The sequence below is a fragment of the Bactrocera latifrons genome, unplaced genomic scaffold (genome assembly GCF_001853355.1).
Source record: "Bactrocera latifrons isolate USDA-ARS-PBARC rearing strain unplaced genomic scaffold, ASM185335v1 scaffold_0, whole genome shotgun sequence".
NCBI lineage: Eukaryota > Metazoa > Arthropoda > Insecta > Diptera > Tephritidae > Bactrocera > Bactrocera latifrons.
Genome location: NW_017534406.1, coordinates 5471383 through 5497202, shown reverse-complemented (window position 1 = coordinate 5497202; position 25820 = coordinate 5471383). Strand labels below are relative to the sequence as shown.

General features: G+C 34.4%; 2 protein-coding genes across 2 annotated transcripts; both read right to left on the bottom strand.

Moving 5' to 3' along the window:
- Positions 1–12081: 12081 nt before the first annotated feature.
- On the bottom strand, positions 12082–13004 carry LOC108966745. Its single transcript, XM_018929813.1, has 2 exons — positions 12443–13004; positions 12082–12380 (listed from the first exon to the last, which is right to left on the bottom strand). The coding sequence occupies exons 1-2, from the start codon at positions 12849–12851 to the stop codon at positions 12373–12375; spliced, it is 417 nt and encodes a 138-aa protein (XP_018785358.1). The 5' UTR covers positions 12852–13004; the 3' UTR covers positions 12082–12372.
- An 11281-nt stretch (positions 13005–24285) lies between these two features.
- Positions 24286–25336, bottom strand: LOC108967264. Its single transcript, XM_018930603.1, has one exon. The coding sequence runs from the start codon at positions 25186–25188 to the stop codon at positions 24523–24525; it is 666 nt and encodes a 221-aa protein (XP_018786148.1). The 5' UTR covers positions 25189–25336; the 3' UTR covers positions 24286–24522.
- Positions 25337–25820: the final 484 nt, after the last annotated feature.

The window sequence follows — 25820 nt, the reverse complement described above, 5'->3', positions numbered from 1 at the left end:
GGTGGCAATAGTTGTCGTCGTAATCGTCGTCGTCATTCGAAATGTTGTTGTCGTCGTTGCCACTTGTCGCATGCTTTGTTGAAGACATCATCGTGTCGCATGCCAGCAACTTTGGGTTCGTTTATCCCGTCTGGGATGTGCCAGCAGTCAAACATAGTCAGCCAAGAAAAATTAAAACTTTAAAAACATAAAATCATACAACGAAAGCACAATGCCCAGGAACTGCCAACAGACATACTAGTTATAAGCGGCAGCCAGTAGTTGCCGATGCAACAACACTCACAAATCAAATCACTAGTGTTTGCACTAGAGTAAGAGTTTTGCGATTTTTTAAAAACCACTAAAAGTGTCATAATTCGATACTCACGAGACAACTGCCTTGCCGCTTTTCTTTTTTGTCTAGCGATTCCGTGCATGACTTAGTTCTCCAAGCGCACAGTGGTTTTAGTCATACTGAAATGATACTTTCTAGATTTAAAATATTATAAAAGCAAGAAAACGTGAATTTTGATTATAACAAAGCTAGAACCACCTTCACAAATAATACATTTTCTATACAAGTGAATGATTTTGATCTGTTCGTATGACAGCTATACGCTATAGTGATCTCATCTGAACAATTTCGAAGAATGCACCATTGCCTTGGATAATATAATATACCGGATTTCTGGCAGATATTTCGCCAAATAAAAATCTTTCTATCTAAAACAAAGTCCAAAGTTCATAATGAAGTTCAAAGCACTTCATTTCGAATGTTCGGTTTATACTATATGCTCGATATGCTAATAATTTATACGAGTACATTTCGTTCGGGGTGTTGCAAAATTTATGGCAAGCTTGTTCTTCAAGTCATTGCTTAAAATTTCGAGAAAATTTGTCAGATCAGTCAACTTCAGGATATATCTATTGTAAAAACTAACCGATCGAACTCAAACCACAAAATTCAGCATGTATTGTTATCTAAGGTATTGCAACAATGTATAAACATATTGTTAAGATCGGATAACTATAGCATATCGAACTCAAGGTAATGATACTTTTCTACCCGTTTGTACACTAAAGAATAACCGTGGAGTGGCGTATACAAAACTTAAACACTGTAGCAAGAACTTCAATGTATTGTTAGTCCGTCCGACAGGAAACTTTTCGCCGCAAAACAAAAAACAAAAGAAAACCGAATGTTGGAATGTTTGTCAAGTTTCGAACAAAAGCACAAATGGACCAAACTTAAGCGAATGGCACACGGATCACTGCAATTGCAACTCCAACACAGAGTCGTAGCTGAAGTAAAACTGCAGCTGCGGTTAGAACTGCAACTGTGCGAATTGACGGTTGACTCGAGGTACCGATATATGTGAGTACTGCGATAGCGACTGCAGCAAGAGACCCGTAGCAGCACTTGCGGGAAGTAGATCTATATTGAAGGTATATATATCTGTATATACAATTGTACTTGTGGGTAGGTGTGTTCAACAAAAAAGTTGTGCATTAACAATTCACAAAATAAAAGCATGCGAAGCGCTGTTAAAGCAAGGCGAGAACAACTGAACATAGCATTGGTGGTAAGCTTATGGTACACCAAGCGAAGCCACTTTGCTCCGCGTTGCGGTATATTGACATTGTAAGCTGATTGTGTGGCGGCAGTGTCACTTGTGTTGGAAGTTCGAAAGTTTTCCACTGACATGCAGTAGCGTTACGACTTCCCGCCGCTCACACACACTGCTATAAACTAAGATGCAGTTTGGGTTTGAAAGCGTAATATCTACTACAACAAAAATGCATGCATAGTATGCGGCATCGGAAAATCTAAATTCTTCGACAACTTCGGTCGAAGAAATTTCTTATCAAATTAAGGTGTTTCAGAAAAATGTTAACTTCCCTCATTAAGATTTATTATACTCTAAGAAGGATGTGTGCAAAATTTCATATCGATGCCTTAAAAACTGAGGGACTTTGATTGATATGCAGACGGTCAACAGACGGAAGTGGTTTAGGTGCAAATCTTTTGTAGTAACCTAAAAAAACGTAGAGATATCTGCTAAGCAAGGCCCTCTACTGCTGCAGTCACTTCAGTCTTCTCCGTGGATGAAACCTAAACTAGAATATTTTCTCTGTATAATAATCTACTATCAAAAAAATAATCAAAAACAGACAAAATGAAAGCGATTTAAGCACAAAAGTGGAATTTGGTCTTTTTCGGCTTGATCAGAAATTCATAGGTCATTGTATATTGAATTATATACAGAACAGGCAGAAAAAATTCATAATTATCAGATCATTTGTTAGTTTTAAAGGTATAAGCTATTGAAATATAAAAAAAAAAATCATTGTTTTTTCTAAATTTCGCACTAAGTGTAACCTGTTTCTAGACTAGCAATTCATTTTCATCTTTAATAATTTGGTGAAATGTCTTTCTAAATCTAAGATTTAGGGATATAATCTGTGGATGCTCCTAAACGAGAAAAAATACGAAATTTTGAAACCTCTTTATCAGAACATCAGGTATTTAATATTTGAGTATTAATAATCAATATTTGAGTATTATTAAATACCTGATGTTTTTATATTTCTTAAATGAGAAAAAAAAATACTCAGCTTTAGAAATTTGTTAATCAACATTTGCAACATATCATAATTACTTACACTTTTTTAAAAATTTATATAAGACATAATTAAATTTTTTCCAGTGTGTTCACTATTTTTATTTAGAGACATGCAAGTGTTTGTCTTTCGGCACTACTCTTCTGCCTGAAAGTATGTAATAACTTAGCAAGTTGACTGCCGTCTCTCTTTACATATTATAAAGTTATAAACAAAAAATCTACATATAACTTATTTAAACAAAATATATAATTAGCTTGTAAATAACCATTAAAAAAGAACAAAATTTCTGATCAACGGTGTCTAATTTGATAGTAAACAACTTATTTTAACATCAAAATAATTCTATATTAAAAATTAAGTTTTGATCACGACAATTTATAATTGATATATTTATTGTATTTTTGAAATTGGCAAATGTATTTCTGAGCGGTTTGAAGTGAGGTTTTTGTACTGTAAAAAAGGAATGTTTTATAAGTAAATTATGTAACGCATGTTATTTAGTATTACAAATATCTAAATATAAAGGTTGTGTTCAGACCAGAGGGTATGAAACTCAACGTGGAGAACTTGCACTCTCCGCCTTTTTGTGGTTGATTGATCGTCGAAAGTTTTTTCTTCACAGAAAAAGAAAGTGGCCAGCAATATCAGCTTTCTTTCCGTAAGACTCGAAATCCACGCGTACGCAAACTGTCAAAGTACAGTTGTATCCAACCACTGTTTTCTTCATTGTCATCATACTTTTGGCGAACCAGAAGACATAGCAAAATTTGGCATTAGCCGCCGTCACAGACTCAAAGCGCATAATCGATTTATGTGGGTATTCTACTCGAAAATTCGACTTTTTTCCATATGTTTAAAATTTAGACCCTTAAGAACATATCCTCCAAAGGATTTTTAAAAATTATAATTATCTTAAGAGCTACAGTTACTTTAGTGACGCAGTACCTAGACCGGTAGGTAGGTGTACTCACTTTTTTAAACGCGTTTTTCTGGAAACTACTTTTTTCCACAGCATTATCTCAAGTTCTATACAACCGATTTACTTGAAATTTTGTGTGAACCCTCTTTAAAAAAATAATCCTTTATCCTTTATCATCATATAATATTTAATTCTTTTTTTTTTTAATATTAAAAAAAAATTCAGGAATTTCAAAAAAAAAAATTAAAAATGATTTTTATTTTCAGGCAGTCGCCATTTTTCAAAAACACTTTTTTCGTGTTCCCTGAAATAGGGACTATCACAGCACCCTTACTGATTAAGAATCAGGATCAATGTCACCAGGATGCGCCCCCTCCTCCTTCTAATTATTTTAATTTTTAATATTTTTTTTTATAAATTAATTTTTCTTTATTCTTAAGATATGAATAAAAACCCCATAAAGAAATGGATAGTAAAAATATTTCTGTTTTTTTTTTTAATAAAATTCAAACAACTGTCCAAAATTTCATTTCTAGAGTAGAATACCCCCTTATGAGGGTCCTTATGATCAATTTGTTAGAAGTTCTAGATACCACGAACGGTTATAAGCTGTTCAATTGATCCCTTTTAAGAGCGAAACATTTAAGTTAACCCAACTTAACAACGAATTTAATTATCTGAATTTATTTCTCTATTTATTTCTGAAACTTCACATGAAGACTGAAGTTATGCTGGCTAAAACATTACTTAACATCTGCTTTCTGATTTTCTACACCTGAATTTATTAATGGTGATTATGTGCCTTTTTATCGATTCATCTGTTTGGACAATGTATAACTTAAATAATTAGAATTTATATGGAAACCAGACAAATATGATATGATTTTTGGTAAATTAGAAGGGTAAGTTCGTATAGTAAACGGGTGACAGAAAGGGTTTGACGTGTTTCTTTAAGTAAGCAGCCACTTTGTATATTAAAGGGTGATCCATCGTCCAATGCCGAGGTTCCCCGTTTAAGAATGAACACAATAACATCAAATTAAATGCGGATTTTTTATTACCATTCTTAAAAAAATGTTTGCCACGGCTAAGTTTCAGATGGTCTATCCGTTGAGCCCAATTTGATGTTTTACTCCAAGGACTGAATCAAAGCGGGGTTGCCCGTATAAAGTTTAAACTTTATATTTCACGATTTTGGCAGCAAATCGACCGAACCAAAACGTGAAATCATGTGTTCACCGAAGCGTTCTCTTAATAAATCCATTGATTGCGATGTGAGGGAAGTGGTGCCGCCTTGTTGGGACCAAATGTCGCCGAGATCACGAGCTTCAATTTAGGGCATCAAATTGCCGTTTATAGGGCCCGATAACGGTCGCCATTGACGTTTACGTTCTCACTGTCATCTTTTTTGAAGAAATGTGGACCGCTGATTCCACCGGCTCACAAACCACACCAACCCGTTGTTTTTTTTTTTCTCTGGATGAAATGACTGCTCTTCAATCGTTTAAGTATATTCCTAGTCCCAAATGTGGCAATTTTGCTTATTTACTTACCCATTGAGCCAGAAATGAGCCTCATCGCTGAACAAAATTTGGCTCGAAAACGTCGGATCTCGTTGGAATTTCTCATAGAGTGAAGTGATGTTGCTTGGGAAATTCGAGCGGCTTTAGTTGTTGCACAATCTATTAAAATCTATTAAAATGCGCCAAGTCGGCACCGAATTGGCTCTCCACGGTCTTCGTGTATACTCTCAGCTGCGGTTGCTATATTTTCTTCACTTCGTGCTGGACGTGGTCTATTCGGTTGAATAATATCTAATAACTAATGCTAGTTCTCAAAATGGGTAACATGACAGCTTAACAAGACTCACACGTGATTGAAAAAAGTACCTCTATTTGGATCACCCGTTATAGGCATATTTCACTAGTAGTAATATTGATTCACACAATACTCCTCAGCAAATATCTGAGACTACTTCATAAAATCAGTGGGGTTTGCTTAAATAAGTTTATTGATTTGGTACTAAAAATGGGTTGAGAGTTTCCCAGCTCTAGCTCGGCTAGCCTATTTATCAAGTTTTACTCTAGCTATTATTTTTAAATTTTGATTGATTCTAGTGATCAAAACAAAATATAGCTTACAATAATTGTGTCAAATTCACAGAGCAACTAAATTTTCTTCCCCTCGTAGTTTTTGTCAAAAATGTGTTTTATGTTATATGTATGCCTATATGACCCCATATATTTGCATAAATAATATACTTATATGTACATATGTGTGTATGTACGTGCCAGAGAAAATAGCTCTATCAATTTATTATAGCAGCTAGGGGATAATTCGTATGTAAACAAAATTATTTACGTTTGTACTTTTAAATATATCAAACTACTTTCTATTATTGGCTGATAGCAAATGCTTTATACATGCATATACATATGTACATATGTACTTAGATGCGTGTGTTTTAAGCATTGGTCTATTATTTTTTGTCTAGTGATAACCTTTTCGTGTCGCTGGCAGCAAATGAGAACAAGTGTCGAGATGTTTCAGTAAATAAAATCTTATATAACTCATACAATATACACGACTTAATAATCATTTGTATGTATGTATATTTATAGGTTTGTTTTTTGATTATTTTGTAGTTCCTCTTCAACATACATATGTCCGTTTTAATCACAAATAATATAAAATAATCGATTTTCAAGCAAAACGCTAAAGAAATAATTCCCTTTTTTGTTTACAATAATTTGATATTGACAAAAATTTTAATTTCAATCCAATTAAATACTTTTAGAATGTCACGCTAGAATTCGTAAGTTAGTTAGGAGTAGCACAACGGTGTGAAAGTGATAATGAAAGTAACAGTGGATTGTAATAGAATCATATATATATGCATGTATACATAAACATTTGTATGGAACAACTGAGAAATGATAACGACTTTTTTATGAAAATCATCTTCTCCTTCCATTTCATCTGAGTGGTGCGCCAAATAAACAAAACTGTTAATTTTGGTTCGAAGAAAATCCACAAATTATTTATGAAAAACCATTGCGTTCACCTAAATTGGGAATTTTGTATGGTTTTTGGTCTGGTGGAATCGTCGCCACGTACCTCTTTCCAAATACAGCTGGTGACGGCGCTACTGTCAATGGTGAGCGGTATAGAGCAATGTTAACCATCTTTTAGTTATTCTTAACAACATCTTAACAACATCTGGTTCCAACAAGACGAGACTACTTGCCACGTGCAACAACTGAGTTATTGCAAGACAAGTTTGGAGATTCGATTATTTTCAGAGATTGTGACATTGAATGGCCCCCCAGAAGTCGTGATTTAAAAGCTTTAGGCTAATTCTTGTGGGGTTTTTGAAGTCATTGGTAGTTAGCAATAAATCGGATTCTATTCTGGCTTTTGAAGTTAATATTGAGCTATTCATGACATACAATTCATATAGCGGAAAAAGGGCTCAGAAATTAGGTTTATAGAATTCGTTCCCGCAAAAGAAGGCCATTTGTATGATGTATTATGGAGAAATTAATTGTATGAATTGTATTTCGAAAAACCATTTCAATTTGTTTTTTGAAAAGAAATTATAACACACTTATTGAAACACCAAGTATTATTTTAATGTTCCATTTCGCTTAAAGTCAAAATTTATAATATCTGTATGAAGAACTATAGTGTTAAGTATATTTTCACACTCAGTTGAGACATCAGTGTGATACAAGAGTTCGTCGTCTAATTCTAATTCCAATATTTTGAGAAAAATTTTGAATATAAGACTAAAAACAAAGATATCTTGCGAAATTAATATTATTTTTTCTTGTATGGAAATAATTTTTGCTTTCAAATATATGTATAATTTTTTAATATCACCAAATATTTGTATACGGAAGAGATTACTTTTGTAAATATATCATTACATTAACCATACGCTAGTTTCTTTATCTATTTGGAATATGCTAGCTGTGTGCTCGTTTTGCCACTCTGCAAGGTTTGGCAGATCGAACACAACTCGTTTTCGCAAAATGAATGCTGCCTTCGAAGGGTTCTTAATATACTACTATATTATGCAAATGAACTTGTAGAGTAAAAAAAACAAAAAACAGAAATAATAATAGATAATGTCAGTTCGGCACCGCAACTGCATGGAGTTTTATGATTTAATTTTGCAAATAAAATCACTTATATGTGCAACGCATTTAATATCTATAACAATAATAATAGTAACTTAAAATATCAGAGCAATTTTGTAATAAACAGTATTTGTTGTTTTAATTATAATCATTTTGTTCGCAGATACACAGTTCTTTTGTATACCCTAAACAGGCTATGTAAAGTTTGACATGAAATTTGTAATTCCTATAAAATAAAATATAAACATACATAGATGAACAGCATGAAGAACTGAGGCGCCTTAACGAGTACCTCAGTTCTTCAGATATCAATACTCCCTAAGAAGCTGCATGTTTGGCGGCCCAACAGATATCGGACCATTATAGCATATGGTCATCGATCAAAATTCGACACGACATATAGCATCGGTTATTGTCTAAGGTTAAACTTCGAAGAAATTGTCGACTTGGCATCAGTACGGCTTATAGCTGCCATACAAGCAGACCGATCGAGTTCAAGTAGTTGTATGTAATCTTTTGTATTTGTGAAGAGGTATAATAGCTTCTGTGCAACCAAACTTAAATTTTTGTTCTTTTTTTTTATATATTTTTATATGCTTATATGAACACATGTGTATCAACACTCATGTATCGTCATTACCAAGCTCCAGCTGCGCGAATTAAACGTCATGACTGACTGAATCTTGAAGTGCCAATTGCTATAATAAACGCTAATTAATTTTTTCGAGCTCATATTTTGCGCGTATGAACAATTTGCGCTGTATAATAATAATTATAGCTTACTTTTTTACCTTTGTATCAGATCAAAATGTCAAGAGATAGTCATAAGTTATATTGCAGCAAAATTACAAGTTGACAAGCTGACTCACAACTCTGTTGGAATTGCTTACTGCGGTCATAAGTAGAGCATATCTGGTTAAGGAACATATAGAATCACTACTGCTCATACATACCTAATAAATTATGAGCGATTTCCTAGAAATAGTTTATATTTACGTATGAGAGTGTATTTATATTTAAGTGCAAAGGTATCTCATGCACAAAACACAAATTGTTTACTTATTTTTTTCTAGTGTGGTCTACAACATTAAAAAGAAAGTCGTTGATTTTTAGCAATCAGTTAAAAACCCCCACCGAAGGTAACTTCCTGATTCGAATTAGAAATTATTGTTGGATGAAAACCTCACCAACATATTTACTATCAACGCAAAAAAAGTTGCTACTATTAAGTAGATGAATGAGGAAAACGGTATATTTTATAGTAATCCGACCTTGAAAATTTATAGCATCCGCCTTTTATCCATAATCATAACATGTTTTCTATACAATACATATTACAACAACATTTTTTTATGCTTACATATGAACTCTCTGACAAGTGTACGAATCTAATAATTATTATTATTTAAAAACCATATATCAGTATGAATGAAAATATTTTCCGATCATCTTTTGCTTTCTACACAACTTTACGAACTGGAATACCAGAATATGGTTGTGAAAACAAATTTTTATTGTCTTATTGAATTCCGCAAAACCTCTAGAATAATAGTTTCGGAGATACAGTCCAGCTGAGCTAAGTGCACCGTCTTTAAACGCGTTTTCCTCGAAGTTGTTTGTTAAGACCTCAGGTAAACTACTCAAATTTGAAATTTTACAAAGCTCTTTGAGATACAATTCTTAAAGACTTAGACGAAGAGTTTTTTTTTCAATTATAATAATTTGAAAAAAAAAAAAAAACTGTCGGCAAATTTTCAGTAAATGTTTATTTTTTTGTAAAATGTTCTGCCAGGAATCCGGTTTTCTGTGTGTTTTTCTTTCGTCCAAGTTTTATGTCAAGGTTTTAAAACACGTATTTTCTATGTTTCGAACATCAAAAAATTCTAATAATAGATAATAGTTAAATAAAAAAGGCTGTTTTTTAACCGAGGAACTCCATGTAATCTCCTAACGCATTCAGACTTATTTACACATACTGAAAACATATTTTTATTTTCAACGATTATCAATTGTGTTACTTATTAGAGAACGATAATAACCTTGTATGACCTGCAAATTGCGCCAAATTCATTGTTGCAAACAAAGCTGGGAATTATCTATAAAATATTTGCGCAAAAAATGACTCGCACAATGAAATTAAAATTAACATTGTATTTTAAATATCTCAATTAAGGGTTTCAGTACCTTTTTGTACATTTAATAAATGAAAGAGTCACAAAAAATACAAAAAAAAATATATATAATATTTCAAGTAACTCAAAATTTATACAGCATAAGGCTTAAGCATACACCTAGTGTGACCGCCTAAAATAGATTGCTGGATATTTGTTTAGATAAAACTACTACATGAAAATTTCGGGAATATGTTTAAAACTACATAATTAATATGTAGACATCAAAAATTTAAAAAAAAAAAATATCAAAATATGAAAAATGTTTCGTTTCTTAAAATTTGACACTAGCCTTAAGGGACTAATAACTTAAAATTGTCAAAGAAATCAACTGCCCAACTGACTTGCCTTTATTCTCAACTATTTTACCTCTTGATTTATAACGTACTTTTACACCGATTCATCAACGATAAATTTAAAGCGCCATTTGTCGAATTCAGACTGGAAGGCTTATAAAAAACTGTCGTAAACAACATTTTTTTACGGGAGCAATTTTAAGTGACCGCAGATGTTGTTTCACGCGATCAATGTCAGCACACCCATATGTACATACATTTTTATATATAAATGAAAGTGTTTATACATGCATACATTTAAACCAACGAAAGCGCATATGCAGCCAATTTAGATGCGTGATCTCAGAGTGAAGGTAATAATTACACAGACAAGAATATGTGAATAAGTAATAAATTATTAATATACACATACTGTAGTATATAAAATGTTGATATATTTATTGTAAGAGTTAATAAATTCTCTTACTTAAGAACTTGGTTATAGCAGTTGGACTCCACTAAAAATTATATATATATTTTTTTTAATTTAGTATTTTTAATTTATCTTTTTTTTTCAAAATACTAAAATAAACAGTCTTAATTTTGTTAAACCCATAGTTATATTTCTCTTTCATATATAATATACATATAAGGCTCATAAAAGGTTCCAATAAAATTTTTGACGAATTTAAATCTGTCTCAGCAGCCTCATTTTAGGCAGCATATAGCTGTGTGAGGAAAATTTTTATTTGCAAAGTGTCTTCGCGAAATTTGGCTTGTGTTAAGGGGTTACATGGGTTTTTCGGTTTAAAAAACTCGATTTTTTATTGTCTGATTAAATTCTACAAGACCTATTGATTAGTATTGTACTAAACTTTCAAATTGATCCGTGCATAAGTTTCGGAGATACAGCCTTGAAAACATGTACGCTCCAGACTAGCTAGGCTAAGTGCGCCCTCTTTAAACGCGTTTTTCTCGAAACTGTGTTCTTGCAGTCTGTTTGTTAGATTTCTTGAGAACTACTCAACCGATTCTCATGAAATTTTACAAAAGTCGTTGAGATACAATTATTAAAGACTTGGACGCAGGATTTTTTTCGATTACAGCTATTTGAAATCAAAATCTTGCGAAATTTCACTGAAATTTAAATTTTTTTATAGAAATGTCTACGAAAATTTAAATTTCAGGTTTTTCTTCCTTCATTCAAGTTTTAAGTTAAGATTTTAACTAAAACACGTGTTTTTTCACTTTAGATGATACTGTAAGCAGCTATCCTGACAATACGAGTGCATCTTTTTACCACGGATTCACTGGAAATGAGATCGCCATGGCCGAGTTTAACATATTTTTTTGAAAAAAGTAGAGAATTTCTTTAAATTATAATAAATATTTCATTTTTTACAGGAGAAGAGAATTGTACACATCTCTGTATACAATCTCTGTATATGTGTTTTAATTGGACCACTATAGATTACGAGTATAGCTGCCATCTTAATTTTGATCGCTCAATTTATCCCCTTATAGCCTTTAATGCTATGGAAAAAGTACCAGTGAAGTGTGTTATAACTTTTGTGCAGCTGTAGTTAAACAAAAAAGTTGTGATTTAAATGTTCCCTCGATAGTTATAAGCGTCGATTATATGATCGTACATATTTAAGTAGTTTCGGAATATGAAGTATGAGGTATGAGGGTTGAATTTTAAACATACTCAATGCAAATTTGTCCAATAGCAAAGACAACTGATCTAGCCTCAAGCCTAGTGCAATGAATGTGCGACTTCCACTTTAGTTTATTTTGAGTTTTGAATTGTTTTTAACAGCAGTAGTTTCTCGGAAGCTATTGTATTTTGTCCTCAAAGATATGACTTTGAACTCGCAGCACACTGAAAATACTAACTAGATAAGTTGAAATTAAGGCTAAAAAATCAATGTAAATCTATAAAACCACTGACAATGAAACGAACTATTTTGTTAAGTTGTTAAATGTATTATGTATGTGTATGTGTAATTAAATAATTGTGATTTGTTCAAAGGCTTTAAAATTTCACAGCTACTTTTAGATGATTACGTTATTAATTACATTGCCAATTATTGAATTATACTTCATGAGTCAACATAAGTTATACTCTAATTTGAATTTATCAACCTGTGTTACCATGATCCACCACACTGCAGAACATTCAGAGACGAGTAAATTTTGTAATACATTAAACATTCGGACGACATTGACGGAGGTGATCAAGTGCTTGACCTCTAGGGCATTCATGAGTCTGAAAGAGGAAACGATCGTCAATACTTAAAGGCTTTGTAGGAATAGTGTCGGCCTGTTCACCTTTGCCAGCGGCGGGTACTGGTGCGGCTAAAGCGGGATTGTTAGACGATGCGGCTGCTTCTCCACTCAACGGTGCCAAGGGCACCTTCTCAGTTGGCGCATTTGCCACTGGGAAGGGAGTCGATGGGCCGTTTGCATTGTTGTCATCGGTCAATTTGTGCTTCAACTCATCGTACTTCTGCGCCACTGTATTGCCGAACTCCTTAGCTTGAGTACCGATCTTTTCTGCCCATGGTTTGGCGTTTTCCTGTAAGTTTTCGGCACCCTTTTGTATTTTGCAGCCCAAATTCTTGAAGAACTGTTTAACTTCGCCGTCTTCATTGCTCTGTACAGAATCATCACAGTCTGCATGCACATAGGCGAAGCAAAGCGCGAATGCCAATATTGCGACCAAAGTTACTGACTTCATGTTGCTTTCGTGTTAAAATATTTGTTGGTTTTTGTTTTATAAAATTGTTTGTATACTTTTTATTTCGGTAGGTTTGACAAATAAAATATTGCTAAGTTTTCTTTAACACGAATCGATGTGAGCGAAAGTCGCGGAACAACTGAATCTTGGCTTTGCAAGTAATAACTGTTCATAGCCGAAAGAATTATAGCGTGAGCTTTTCAGCCGAACTGTTCAGGGAGGGGCAGTGAAGTGTGTAAAACGATAAGTTTTCAAACTAGTTTCTTTTGTCATTCACAATAATCGGTAGCAAATAATGCTCCAAAATCCAGCACCTAAAGTTATGCAATGTTTTGCTCTAGCACGATTTTTATTTTTTTTGATGATTTTTTTGGAAATTGAGTTAAACGTTTTATCTTAAAAATTCAAAATCGCTCCTTTTCCGCACTTTAGATCAACCGTAAATTATTTTTCCTTTAATATTTGTGTCCTTCTCTTGCAAGCGCGGCGAAGACGACACGGAAGAGGTTAACGACCCCAGCCAACTATCAGGGATTTGAATGAAAATACAGAAAAATAACAGAATAACTTAAATGCATGAAGATAAATCTGCAGCACTCAAACAGTATTGCAGCCAATCTGACAACCCTCTTATATGAGAGTGGCGTCGACATCAGCCCTGGGATTAATCCAAGAGCTCTGGGTGAAAGAGAATGCTGTAAAGGGGCTAAACAGCAGTCTGTCCCACATATTTTAGAAAAAAAAAATGATGGTAAACCGAGCGCATTATCGTCAAAAACGATATAGAAGCATTTCTTTGTAATAATGATAGCACAGCACATACCACCTTGATAGAGGAGGATGAACAGAGAAGTAACTTTTTTCTAGTTTCAGCCATGGTCGATAATAGAGACGTGCCATCAGCAAACTTAACAGAGGCGAACAATAAAGAAGACATTCTAAAGAGTGTGACGCCAACGCGATGCACACCATATGGGGAAACTCAATCACAAACACCAGGGATGAGTCGCTCTTACAATTTATTCTAAATTAATTTAAGTATATGTACTGAAAGCGCTATGCTAACTTTCATTTTTCCAAGCTCGGTAAATTTTTCGGGTTGGAAGAAGATCCTAGATCTTTCGCTATCAATAGAAACGGATAAACTGATTGTTGATGACTGGATAGTATTCCAGAAACCATCCTGGATTCTATTCAGTATTCGCAAAAAATCCAGTAGTACCTTCCGATACCGAAAGCCTAGGACAGCAGTATGTGATGAATATATATAGATAGCAACAAAAAAATAGCAAATATCTATAAGAATTAAATCAATAATGTTCAAGAATTAAATGAGGACCTGGAATTATTAAAAAATATTTTAACTAACTCTTTAACGGTTCTCTAAGAGAGAAACTTCCTCCCTGAGAGAATGTTAGTCTCAAGAAACCGAGAACACAAGTAAGGAAATTCAATGTTAACTATAAGACCAAATTCTGGCAACCCTACAAAGACATCTTGAAACAACCATTCATCATTTACTTAAAAGAAATTCTGGGAGATACTCAAATCCATACTCAATCAACCGAAACTTTCCTACAAAAAGTGATTAATATAATTGAAAAATCACTATATCACAACCAATGCACAACGGTAGCCTTTCTTAACATAGACGAAACTTTCAACACTATTGAAATATGCATGATTACCGATTCTCTGTCATCTGGCGGTATTGACGATATAGCTTGCGGATGGCTCTTCCATGCTTATGAACTGAATGATTATAGCAAAAAAAGGCTCAACGACGCACAGAAGCTACATAATCGGAGGTACTACTCAGTTTCGTTATTGCTAATTTCGAATCATTTTATGGAGGGAGACCTCAATTTATTCTCCCCTATATGACCGTCTTTATATCAATTCTAACATATGGAACACTGATTTGATAGCCAACATTAAAGAAACAATAAAGTATTAGAAAACGAAGTAGAATATGAAGAGAAGACTGTGCAGAGGATACTGGGATTAATAACCTCAGTATTTCATGTCCGATGTAGGCGCTTAATATTTGTATGCTCCTGCTCAACTAGGTAAATCAGACTATATGCACCAAAGCTTAGATACCAATTATGACTGTCGGGTGAGAATACCTTCTAGACGTGAATGGGTAAAAGGATAAGTAGGGCTGGAAAATACTATCTCGATTTATATCAATGGATCCAAAATGGAGAGTGGAGTAGGGGCGGGATTATACTCCAATGATCTTGACATATCCGTTTTTATCCGTCCACCGAACTCATTCAGCATCTTCCATATAACGAAGTAATTTGAATATCCGGAAAAACTTTCCTTCGGTGTGCATATTGACCCAAAGAAAATTATTCGCAGAGTTTCTTAAAGTTCCACTAGCTAAAGGGTTCATCTAAATTAGTGCAAGTCTGTATTTAGGTTTATATTGGCAGACAGCAAAACGAATTTTAAACAAATATTTAATTGCGGATTATTGACTTTGATATCGAGAACATATTTCTATTCTACTAAGGCTAAGAGAACATAATTGCGATAAATATTGTAAACATAAAACATATTTTTTATCAATATTGCATCATAGAAATCTGAGAAAGCACACGCTAATTTTATTTAAACAAATTGTGCTTATATGAATACCTGTGTATACACTTATATTATTTACATATTTATACATAAGAAATGTAATATTTATTATCACTTTTGAAAAACCCAAATAATAGTAGAAAATCAATGACAATTTAGACTATAATGACTATAGCGGTAAGCATCGACATAAACAATATTTTATGTATGCATATAATATACCTAAGCTGATCATCTGCCTGTAATTTTTCTGTGACGTAATCATTATAAATTAGATGTTCCGGTAAACATTCAATTAAAAGTAGTACCGTGATACCTTGTACTTCTATTTAACTATCATAAGTTTTTAAACGCCTATATGCGATAATTTTAAATTGTGAAGTAAATAGGCAACCTAGGCCTAAAAAATTAAATATTTCTCAACTGATTTAGTACTTATACATATCCATATACATACTTAAAATATGTATGCGAAATTACCTTCAAGGCGTTCAATTAGCTGAAGCAATCAATTAGTAGTTCATATATCAATTTATTTAAAAGAATTTGTATTTGATAGATACACAAATAATAAACGTTGTGAATCCTCCAGTTCTTTTCCATCCCTGCTCTCTCACTGATCGATTACTACTACTAATAACGGGGTTTTCAATAGGCCATAGGCCATAATGTTTCCCCGTCCAACAACTAGTCGAAATTATTAAAATTTTCTACCCAAATTCGGAGTCAGTGGCCTAAACTTTAAGAGCGCTACTTGTAATTATATTCGTTGTAATCCCGCTGGCAGATAAACAATTGAGCGTTTAGTGGAAAAATTTGAACCCACAGATCTTCTACAAAATGTTCCAGTGCCAGTGATGACGCTAGCGCATCAATTGAGAAAGACCCAAATTAGTCTCACACACGTCGTTCTCAAGCGTCTCTGTCATCTTTGGGACGAATTGTCTGAAAATACCTTGTAAGCTGGTACAAGATCAAATTTACGTCAGAACTTAAGAAGTTTGACCACCATAATCGCAACAACTTGAAAACTATTCGTATTTTCATCGAGTAATCATCGTCAGCGATGAGGCTCATTGCTGGCTGAATGGCTTCGTCAATAAGCAAAATATGCGTTATTGGTCAGCCAGCAATCCACACGTACTCCATGAGTAACCATTGCATTCCGAATGATGAAGATCGGCACGTTACTGTGAATGGGAATCGCTACCGCTCAAAGATAACCAAATATTCTTTGGGCCGAATTGGATAATATAGACTTGGACAATATGTGGTTTCTACAGGACGGCACCCCAAGCCACACAGCGAATGTCACAAACGATTTATTGAAACCCAAGTTGGGTGAACGTGTTATCTCATGAAATGGTTCAGTCAATTGGCTGCCGCGGTCGTGGGATTTGATCTCATTAGACTATTTCCTATGAGGCTACGTCTAGTCTATGGTCCATTCCAACAAGCCAGCGACGGTTGATAAACTTGAATAAATAAATTGAAATTTCAGCAGTGCCGCCTAATTTATGCTAGAGAACCGTCGAAAATTGGGTTCAGCGTCTGGACATCTGTATTGAGTATTATAATGGCATCGAATTAAGTTTCACAGGAAATACAAATTTCATTGATATCCCAAACCGATTTTGTTTTATTAAAAACAGAAAGTTTGTGTAGCGCTCTTTGTTCAATTCGTTATATTTATTGAAAATATAGTCAACTTCAATTTAGTTTTTATTTGTATTAAGAGCTCTAAAAAGGGAGAATTTATTCTAGAAATAGAAAGAAGTATCGATTTTCTTTCTTTAAGACTTCTTAATCAAAGTAGGCGAATCTTCGGAATATAATTTTCCAACTGGATCTCGGCGAAGTTCTGCGAAACCAAAGATAAGGCCTTAATCCCTATAAGGATTGCACAGTCTTTTAGCTTTACATTAATAATTTTTTTGTGAACCTGAAATGCACCAATTTACTTCTTAGTGTGTTACTTGTAATACATACTTACATTACCTATGAACTACATATGAAGTCAAACGTAAGCAAAACCAGCATTTTTGTGGTTACATTAAAAACATAGGCGTCAAAGTTTGAGTATAATTTCAATGAAATACGTTCTCATTGCCGATTTTTCTCGGAAAAATACTTGTCGGACAAAGCAGCAGGTGGCTGGAAAGCTGTGAAAAACTGAACAAAGGTTACGTGCAATCAATTCGTCATGACTGAGCTCCTTGCCAAGCTATTTCACCATCAAACGCGTAATAAATCAAAAGTTTACAAGATACATGATTAAATACTTAACGATGCATATGCTTCCGGATAGTAAGAAAATAGGGTTTTTTCTTCTGCAACTAGTAAAGTTCGGTATATTACTAGGGCCCTGTGAAAAGTTTGACCTTTTTCGGGTGGTCAATATAGATAATATATTGTGAATCTCAGTATGCGGTGCGCCTTCCATCTTCGTCCAATAAAACTGTATTAGCTTGCTGTGGAGAAGGTCAAATCACCGACCCACATTGAGCTTATACCATTTTTCTTAAATCCACGTATCCTCCTCAAGTGTTCGAAATAAAATTACGAATCCGTTTCAGCTGAAGGAGGGCTTTAGGGTGGCCGTCTACGAGAATATACTAGATGATTTGAAATTATTGACTCTATCCTCCATCTATGCGACTATCGGTCAAGGATTTATTGAGGATGTCTCAAATATTGTATTGTAGGGATGCTGATTTCAAAATGGACTTCTTAAATCTCTAGATGTGTATCCTTGCACTTTCTGAATTTAAGGTATTCATTTTATACCATGTACTGTATTGTAGAATAAAAAAAGTATTTATCTAAAAAAAAATGTAAGGCAGCACGAAGTAGTGACCCGCTATGAAACGCGATGTGGTTCTCGCTGCATACATTTGTTTTATTTAAGGTTATTTGAAGCAATGAAAAAACCATTTAAAGTTCATCTTGCGGTACTTACCCTTTAATTTTGTCTGGAATGTCTGGATCCTCATTTGTTGAGATATATCATATTATCAATTCCACTGTTTCAATTTAATAGAAATTCTGAAAAAGACAAAATACTTTCACTAATTTCATAGAATCCACTGACTTGTTAAATAATGCTTAACTAACACTCACTTGAGAGCACATTGGGCCTAATGATGGTACAATCGCTTTATGTGCGATAAAATTAAACAAATTTACAATCAATTGAACCATTGATAATTAATTCTAAAGGATGATCCATTTTGATGTTTCCTACTTTTTTTAAACAAAAAACATAGAAATTTCAAATTTATTTATCATTCGTAAGAACATTCTTTAACATTTTTGAAGACTACCTTTTTCCAATAATGGCCGCGGTTACGACTCAGACAGTCCATCCGTTGAATCCAATTTTTGATGACTTGTTCGAGGATTTCGACTGATAACTGGCGAATGACATGCTAGATGTTTTACTCCAAGACTTAAATCGAAGCCGGATTGTTCGCATAGACTTTAGATTGTCGATATCGTAGGAAAAAGTCCAACGTTGTGATATCACATGATCTTGGTGGTCAATCGATCGGCCCGAAACGTCAAATTATTTGCTCACCGAAGTGTTCTCTCAATAAATCCATTGATTGATGCGATGTGTGGTAAGTGGTGACGTCTTGTGGAAACCAAGTATCGCAGAGATCACGAGCTTCAATTTCAGGCATCAAATAGTGGTGCGATAATGCTCGCCATTGACATTTACGTTATCACAAAAATATTGATCAATGATTCTACTCAGGTTGTTCTTGCGTCAGAAATGGGCCTTATCGCTGAACAAAATTTGGTTCGAAAACGTCCGATACTCTTGGAACTTTTCAAGAGCCCATAGAGCGAAGCGATGTTGCTTGGAACTGTATTTTGTAAGCTTTCAATTTAAGATCCTGACGTAAAATGTGCCAAGTCGTTCCATACGTCAATTCGAGCTGCTGCGAACGGCGCCGAATCGACTCACTACTGCCTTCGTGTACGCTCAGTTACAGCTGTTGTACTTTCTTCACTGCATGCTGGTCGTGATCTGTTCGGTCGAATTTTATCCAATAATGTATGCTGGGTCTCCAGATGGATGATGGTGTTGCGATTAGTTCGCTCAGTAGTCTGATTATGTTGACCATAAGTTAGTGAAGAACGTGAATTTTCGTAATAAAGTTAAACGATTTGTAAACTTTGTTCAGCCGTAAGTCTTTACATGATGAAATGGCAAATAATACGGAACAACAAAAACATGACAGCTTGACATGACTCACACATAATCTGCCAATAAAAAGTTATTGAAAAAACTACCTCTAAAGGGATCACCCGTTATGATCACTTATGTACGTCAAAATATGACCCTCAATGACGAATTGGCGATTTCGAGCGCAATTGTTACTCGATGCAATTTGGACGACCTTGTCTAAATGTGATAGTTCTGAAGTTCTGAATATTTACCATACCCACCTAGGTATGTTCGATACCAATGTTTCACCAGGTTATCTATTGGACTAACATTGTGAAACGAAATTATTTCGCGACTATTTTCCTCTTTTGCAAAATGATGCGGGACAGTTAAGTAACTATAATATTAATAAGATAAAGAAAAGAAGTTTTTAATCTTCAAGATCAGTCAAATTAAAACTTTTATTTTCATGTTAAAAATAATATTTACTGCCTAAACAAACAAATTAAGTACATAACTTCCAATTAGATTTTTTTTTTAATTCGAATTTTACAGTGGAAAAGATAATTCCACACAATAATTACTCACAGATCTGTAAATATTATATTTAATTAAGTATTCATTTGCATTGATAAAAAGTTAACTAAAATTAAAATGGTTTATATACTTCATATAATATTTTTTGGATTTAAGACTGTAATGAAATGCCGCAGATTTACTTGGAGTACATACATATAAACATATAATAAGATATCTTAGGCATATTGATATTCTTCAAATTTCTCTAACTATAAACCGGATCTATCAGTTATTCTTAGCTGGTCGTATCGGTATTGCCAAATGCTGTGTACTGTTTTCCTTCGGTACTGGCCTTGTTATAAAAATTGACGTCTCGCAAAAACTACTAAATTGCATGATTACAATTAAAACACAGATGGTGAGTAATTTCAAGTAGTGTTTGATGAAACGCATTTTGGAGCTACGAGCTTTCAGCCGAGTTTTGCGTTAAGCGCACGCGCGATTCGCTTGTTATTGATTCACGAATGCAAATGAATATTTAAACGATTAGTGGAGGCAGCGACCTGTTGTGAACGTTGTGACTTTTCAAAGTGTACTGATTGACATTCGCTGCAGACGATTAAGTTTTAGACTGATTGAATTTTTCATCTTTACCGCAAGATAGCGAGTGTGAAACGCGCATTATATTCCTTTAATTTTTAAAGCAAGAATTAACAAGCAATTGTGTGTATAGCGATTACGAAACAGCTGAGTTGTTAAAGTGTGGTCGAAAGGCCCTTTATTCAATAGTAAACTCTGGTTAAACTTATAAATCTATGAGAGAAAAGGTTGATGCTATGGTTTAACTTAACTGCGGTTATGTCAAATTAGTTCTGTACTTTCGTATTTTTAGTGAATTGCAATATTAAGCAACTTACTTATTACTAGTTCCTCAGTTTTTAAGATATCGTTTTGAAATTGTTCAAATGTCATTTTCTCTTCCATAAAATGCTCATTTGTTGGAACTGCCGATATCGGACCACTATAACATATAGCTGTCGTACAAACCGAAGGATCGGAATCAAAGGCTTCGCAGTGCATCACATCTCAAAAATCGCAGAAATCTGTGAACATTATCTGGATTTTTGACCTACTTTGACAGGGTTTTTCGGCATTGGCTCACCTTTTCCACGATATTCAGCCGACTGGTCGACTGTAGATCCAATACACATCACCCGTAATAATACGTTTCATAACATCCTGGTGGTCGGAAAGCATTTTTTCACAGACGTTAGATGTGACGTTGTTTTTTGAAAAAAAATTAGTAATTTTGGAACCAATTGTGTTTTCACTCGTCACAAATTGGCACAACTGGGCACCTTCCGATCTTCTAACGATGGCAGTGATAACTCTGAGTATTAATCGTCTATTCTCAAGCACCAATTCCTTTATTTTATTGACGTGTTGATCACTGATGATGAGAAACTTGAGAATTTGAGAAAAATAAACATACACTAAAAACTAATTATTAGTTTGACATTTGTCACGTATGTCGCTCACAGTCATACCAAGTATATAAGAAAAAAAATGTTATTGAATGGTTATTATTATTTTGTAAAAATATCTCGTCAAACAAAAAGTTTTCCATACAAATACTTAAAACCGATCGTTCAGTTAGTATGACAGCTTTATGTAATATTGGTTGAATATCAGCGAATCCGGCAAATATGGTGCTTCTTTGAGAGAGAAGAACGTGTGCAAAGTTTCAAATCGATATCTCAAAACTACTTATTAACTAGTGCGTTTATATTATATAAACAGATGGACGGACGACGGACAGCGGACGGCGGACAAAGCTAAACTGGTTCAGCTCCTATTTCATTATATATACCTTTATATTTTTAGGGTTCTGAAACAGTAGCTTTTGGTTAATGCGAAGAAAATTTTATAATAAAAAAATTTATAATCTCATATCAAAACGTAAAGCAAAACTCGGCTGGAAAGTCGTAAATTACTAAATATCTCAACAATTTTTGTCAAGAAAACTCACACATTGATCGAAATATTATGTAAATATCATTATATGACTGACTTCGGACCATACTTCAGTATGTTAAAGATAATTTTATGTCGTTGAAATGTATTGTATATTGACCAACCAATACGATCTAGAGTTAACCAGAAGTTCTTATATGGACAGGTCAACGGAAAAGTACCCGGTCCAATGGAGTTAGAAAGTTCTGATGAGAATAATTTGTTCGAAGATTGTAATGTTTCTTTGAATATTAATCTTTGCAAAAAACTGAACAAAATTGTTTGACACAAGAACTTGATTTGGATCGGTCAGTTGTGTGACATCTTTGTGCTAAAGTGGTTCGATATCGCAGGTTCAGACAAATTAATAACGTTTTGTGAGAGATGACCGGATATACAAATATCAACAGACTCTAAGAAACTTAGGAACAAATACTGGAATAACGGAGATCGGCATTGACTGCTGGGCCGCTGTCAAATCCCTTTACATGACGTATACATATAAGTATATTTATTCCACAAATTGGCTGATGTAGAGTAGTAATAAAATTCATTTGTTTCTAAGCGCTGTTCTAATGAACTAAGGCAAAAATTAGTTTTAATCTCAATAAACTAAATAGATTAATTATTCATTTCTGTATGTAGTGAATAAAAATTTAAATATTTAACAATAATTTTCTAGAATAAAGAATAATTACACCACAATTTTTAAGTTAAAACAACAAGTGTAAGATATATATCTGTGCTCTATAATATCTGAATACTTTATCTTTAATTGGAATGAATCACAGTGATTGATTTGAGTTGTGGGTTTTGTGGGTTACTAACGAAGTTCGAGCAACAATTGCGGTTAAAAGCGATGCCCCAATGGTGGGATGGATTTATTTCAGCAGTAATTGTTGTGTGTCATATCTACACGATAGTTATATATCTTAGTAATTACTACCCCACCGCTTCCTCTTCCCATAAACTATTTTTCGTTTAATTTTTGATACTTTATTCTTCGCTTTCAATGGGCTTCATTTTCATTCAATTTCTAATATGAATTTCGATAACTAAATAAATAAATACGCTGTATCTCCATCCCATCGCCTTCTATAGCTCATGAACCACTTGGGACAATATTTGGCTTTATATCAACAATATTCGGAAATCTTTGAGTTATAACGGGTGATCAAAGTATAATTATTTTTTTCTATATCCTTTATTTGACAGGATACCCGTGAGCCGTGTCAAGCCGTCATGTTACTTTTGTTCAGCATTGTTGGACATTTCATTATGGAAGCACTTCCCTCAACTTATAATCAACATAATCCAGTCGTAGCTGGAGTTTACACGAAGACCATGCAAAGTGGACTCGGCGCCATTTGCAGGAACTCGAACTGACGTATGGAATGACTTGCCGCATTTTACGTCGAGATCTTAAATTAAAAGCGTACAAAATACAGCTTGTGTAAGAACTAAACTATGGGCTCTTGAAAAGTTCCAAGAATATCGGACGCTTTCGAACCAAATTTTGATCAGCGATGACTCCCATTTCTGCGTAAATGGGCATGTAAACAAGCAAAATTTCCACATTTGGGACTAAGAACAACCTGAAGAGATTCAAAAGCTGTCGTTTGATTCAGAAAAATCAACGATTGGATGTGGTTTTTATGCCGGTGGAATCATTTGTTCACATTTTTCAAAAATTATGCCTATGAGAACGTAACCGCCGAAAGCGACCGTTATCGTGGCATGCTATCTGTTTATTCGGACATTTTCGCTTCGATTCAAGTCTTGGGTCAAACCAGCACTCATGTCATACTCCAGTTACAAGTCGAAATGCTCGATCGAGTCATTGAAAATTGGACTCAACATTTGAAAGAGATAATCATTAAAAAGCAAATGCCCATTATTGTGCTGTGGTTTTTCTTTAAAAATGTAGAGAACCTCGAAGTGGACCGCCCTTTATTAATGAAATTCAGATAGAATCTTTTTTTTTATAATAATGTGACTTTTTGCTCAAAATGTGTATAATCGGTTCAGCAGTTTCCCTAGCCTCCATATATCTAATAAACAAATTTTCGCACATCCGTCTAACTTTACTCTGCATTGCAAATAGTATATAATGTATAAGTCAAATGAATGTACACATTTTTTAAAGCGACACATGATATTGACTTATTAGCCAATCTGCTGTTTTATTTTTTTTTTTTAAGACCTATGTATCTAAATGACACTTTCTCTTACACTAAATCAATAAAATATATTAGTTACTTATACTTCGAATGTTTTCAGATTGTATAAATGTTGCGAATGATTTTCTTATCGCGCTTATATAGGTGTGTATGTATTTATTCTGTCCAGTTAATAAGCGATTAGCTTGTCAACTCAATTATGATTGCGCAGACAGATTCCATTTACATCCGCCACGAAGCCGTCGGGGCAAAGAGCATTATCGTGCTCAAATATTTCATTCTCTGCATCATCAACTGCACTCGCAGCAGCCAAAGTTTCGGTCAAAACTTCAGCAACAACAGCTTTCGCGGTTGTGGTCGGTAAATCAGGCGTTTTATCGTCTGCCGTAGAGGTGTGTTGAGGGCTTGTTGTTGATGACTGTTCATGACGTGTCGGCTTTAGACCACCACTGCCGTTACCTACACCAATCAAACGATCAACAAAACTGCCCAGACCGCGTATGACACCTTCGCCAAACCGTTTGGCGGTCTCTTCCAGTCGCTTGGCTTCCTTTTCCAATTCGACAACCCAAGGTTTAGCCTTCTCCAATGTATCCTGTACAGTCTGCAAAAATTGTGTGACCTGACTTTGGCTGTGGTGACTGCCATTAGTGAAACTGTTGCTGGAATCAGTTAAGTTTAGCACAGCGCCGTCCATCTCCGCGCCATCACCTGCTTTACGCTGCAGTTCGTTGACATTTCCGCCTTGTGTATTGTTTAATGATGATTCATCGATACAAATTACAGCGGCAGTTGTCAGTGCGACAACGCAGCCGAATAGTGTAAAAGCGCGCAATAAGGAAGTTTCAAGAAATCTCATTTCTTCTGGAACACGAAAACCACCAGCTAAACGTTAGTATTAAAAAAGACGGTTGTGTTGACAACTACTTTGTATATATGTATGTATATATTCGTATGAAGGTAGCTGCGTTTAAGAGTTACCGTAGCGCGATATCCGCTGCGTTTGAAGTACAAATCTTTACTAAAACTTGTTTTGAAGCCAATGCAATTGGTTACCCAAGTTTTCTTAAGATACGCGATCCACTTGTGCGCCTAGTTGAATTATGTATATACATATGTACACATATAGTTAGCTTAATACATGCATAGGTAATGCGCCACACGACTAGCTCAGTGGGTTGCACGCTTTCTGTTCGCCGCAGACACTGCCTCTACTCTTTTGACAGAGTGACTTTTGTCGGGTGACAATTTATTTTGTTTATTTTTTTATTTACCTTTAGTAAAAGCTGCACTACTTCTTTCATTTCTTGCGTTTCTTTCGTTTTCCAGCGCATTTCTTACAACTCGTCACCTCTTCGTTTACACGTACAACTATGTTTCACTGGTAAGGGCATCGGAAGAGCACACCTTTGGTATTTGGTCTTGTAATTACTTTGAGTGTGGCCTTTGCATATGGGTAAAGCTAATAGGGAAACCTGTTCGTCATATATG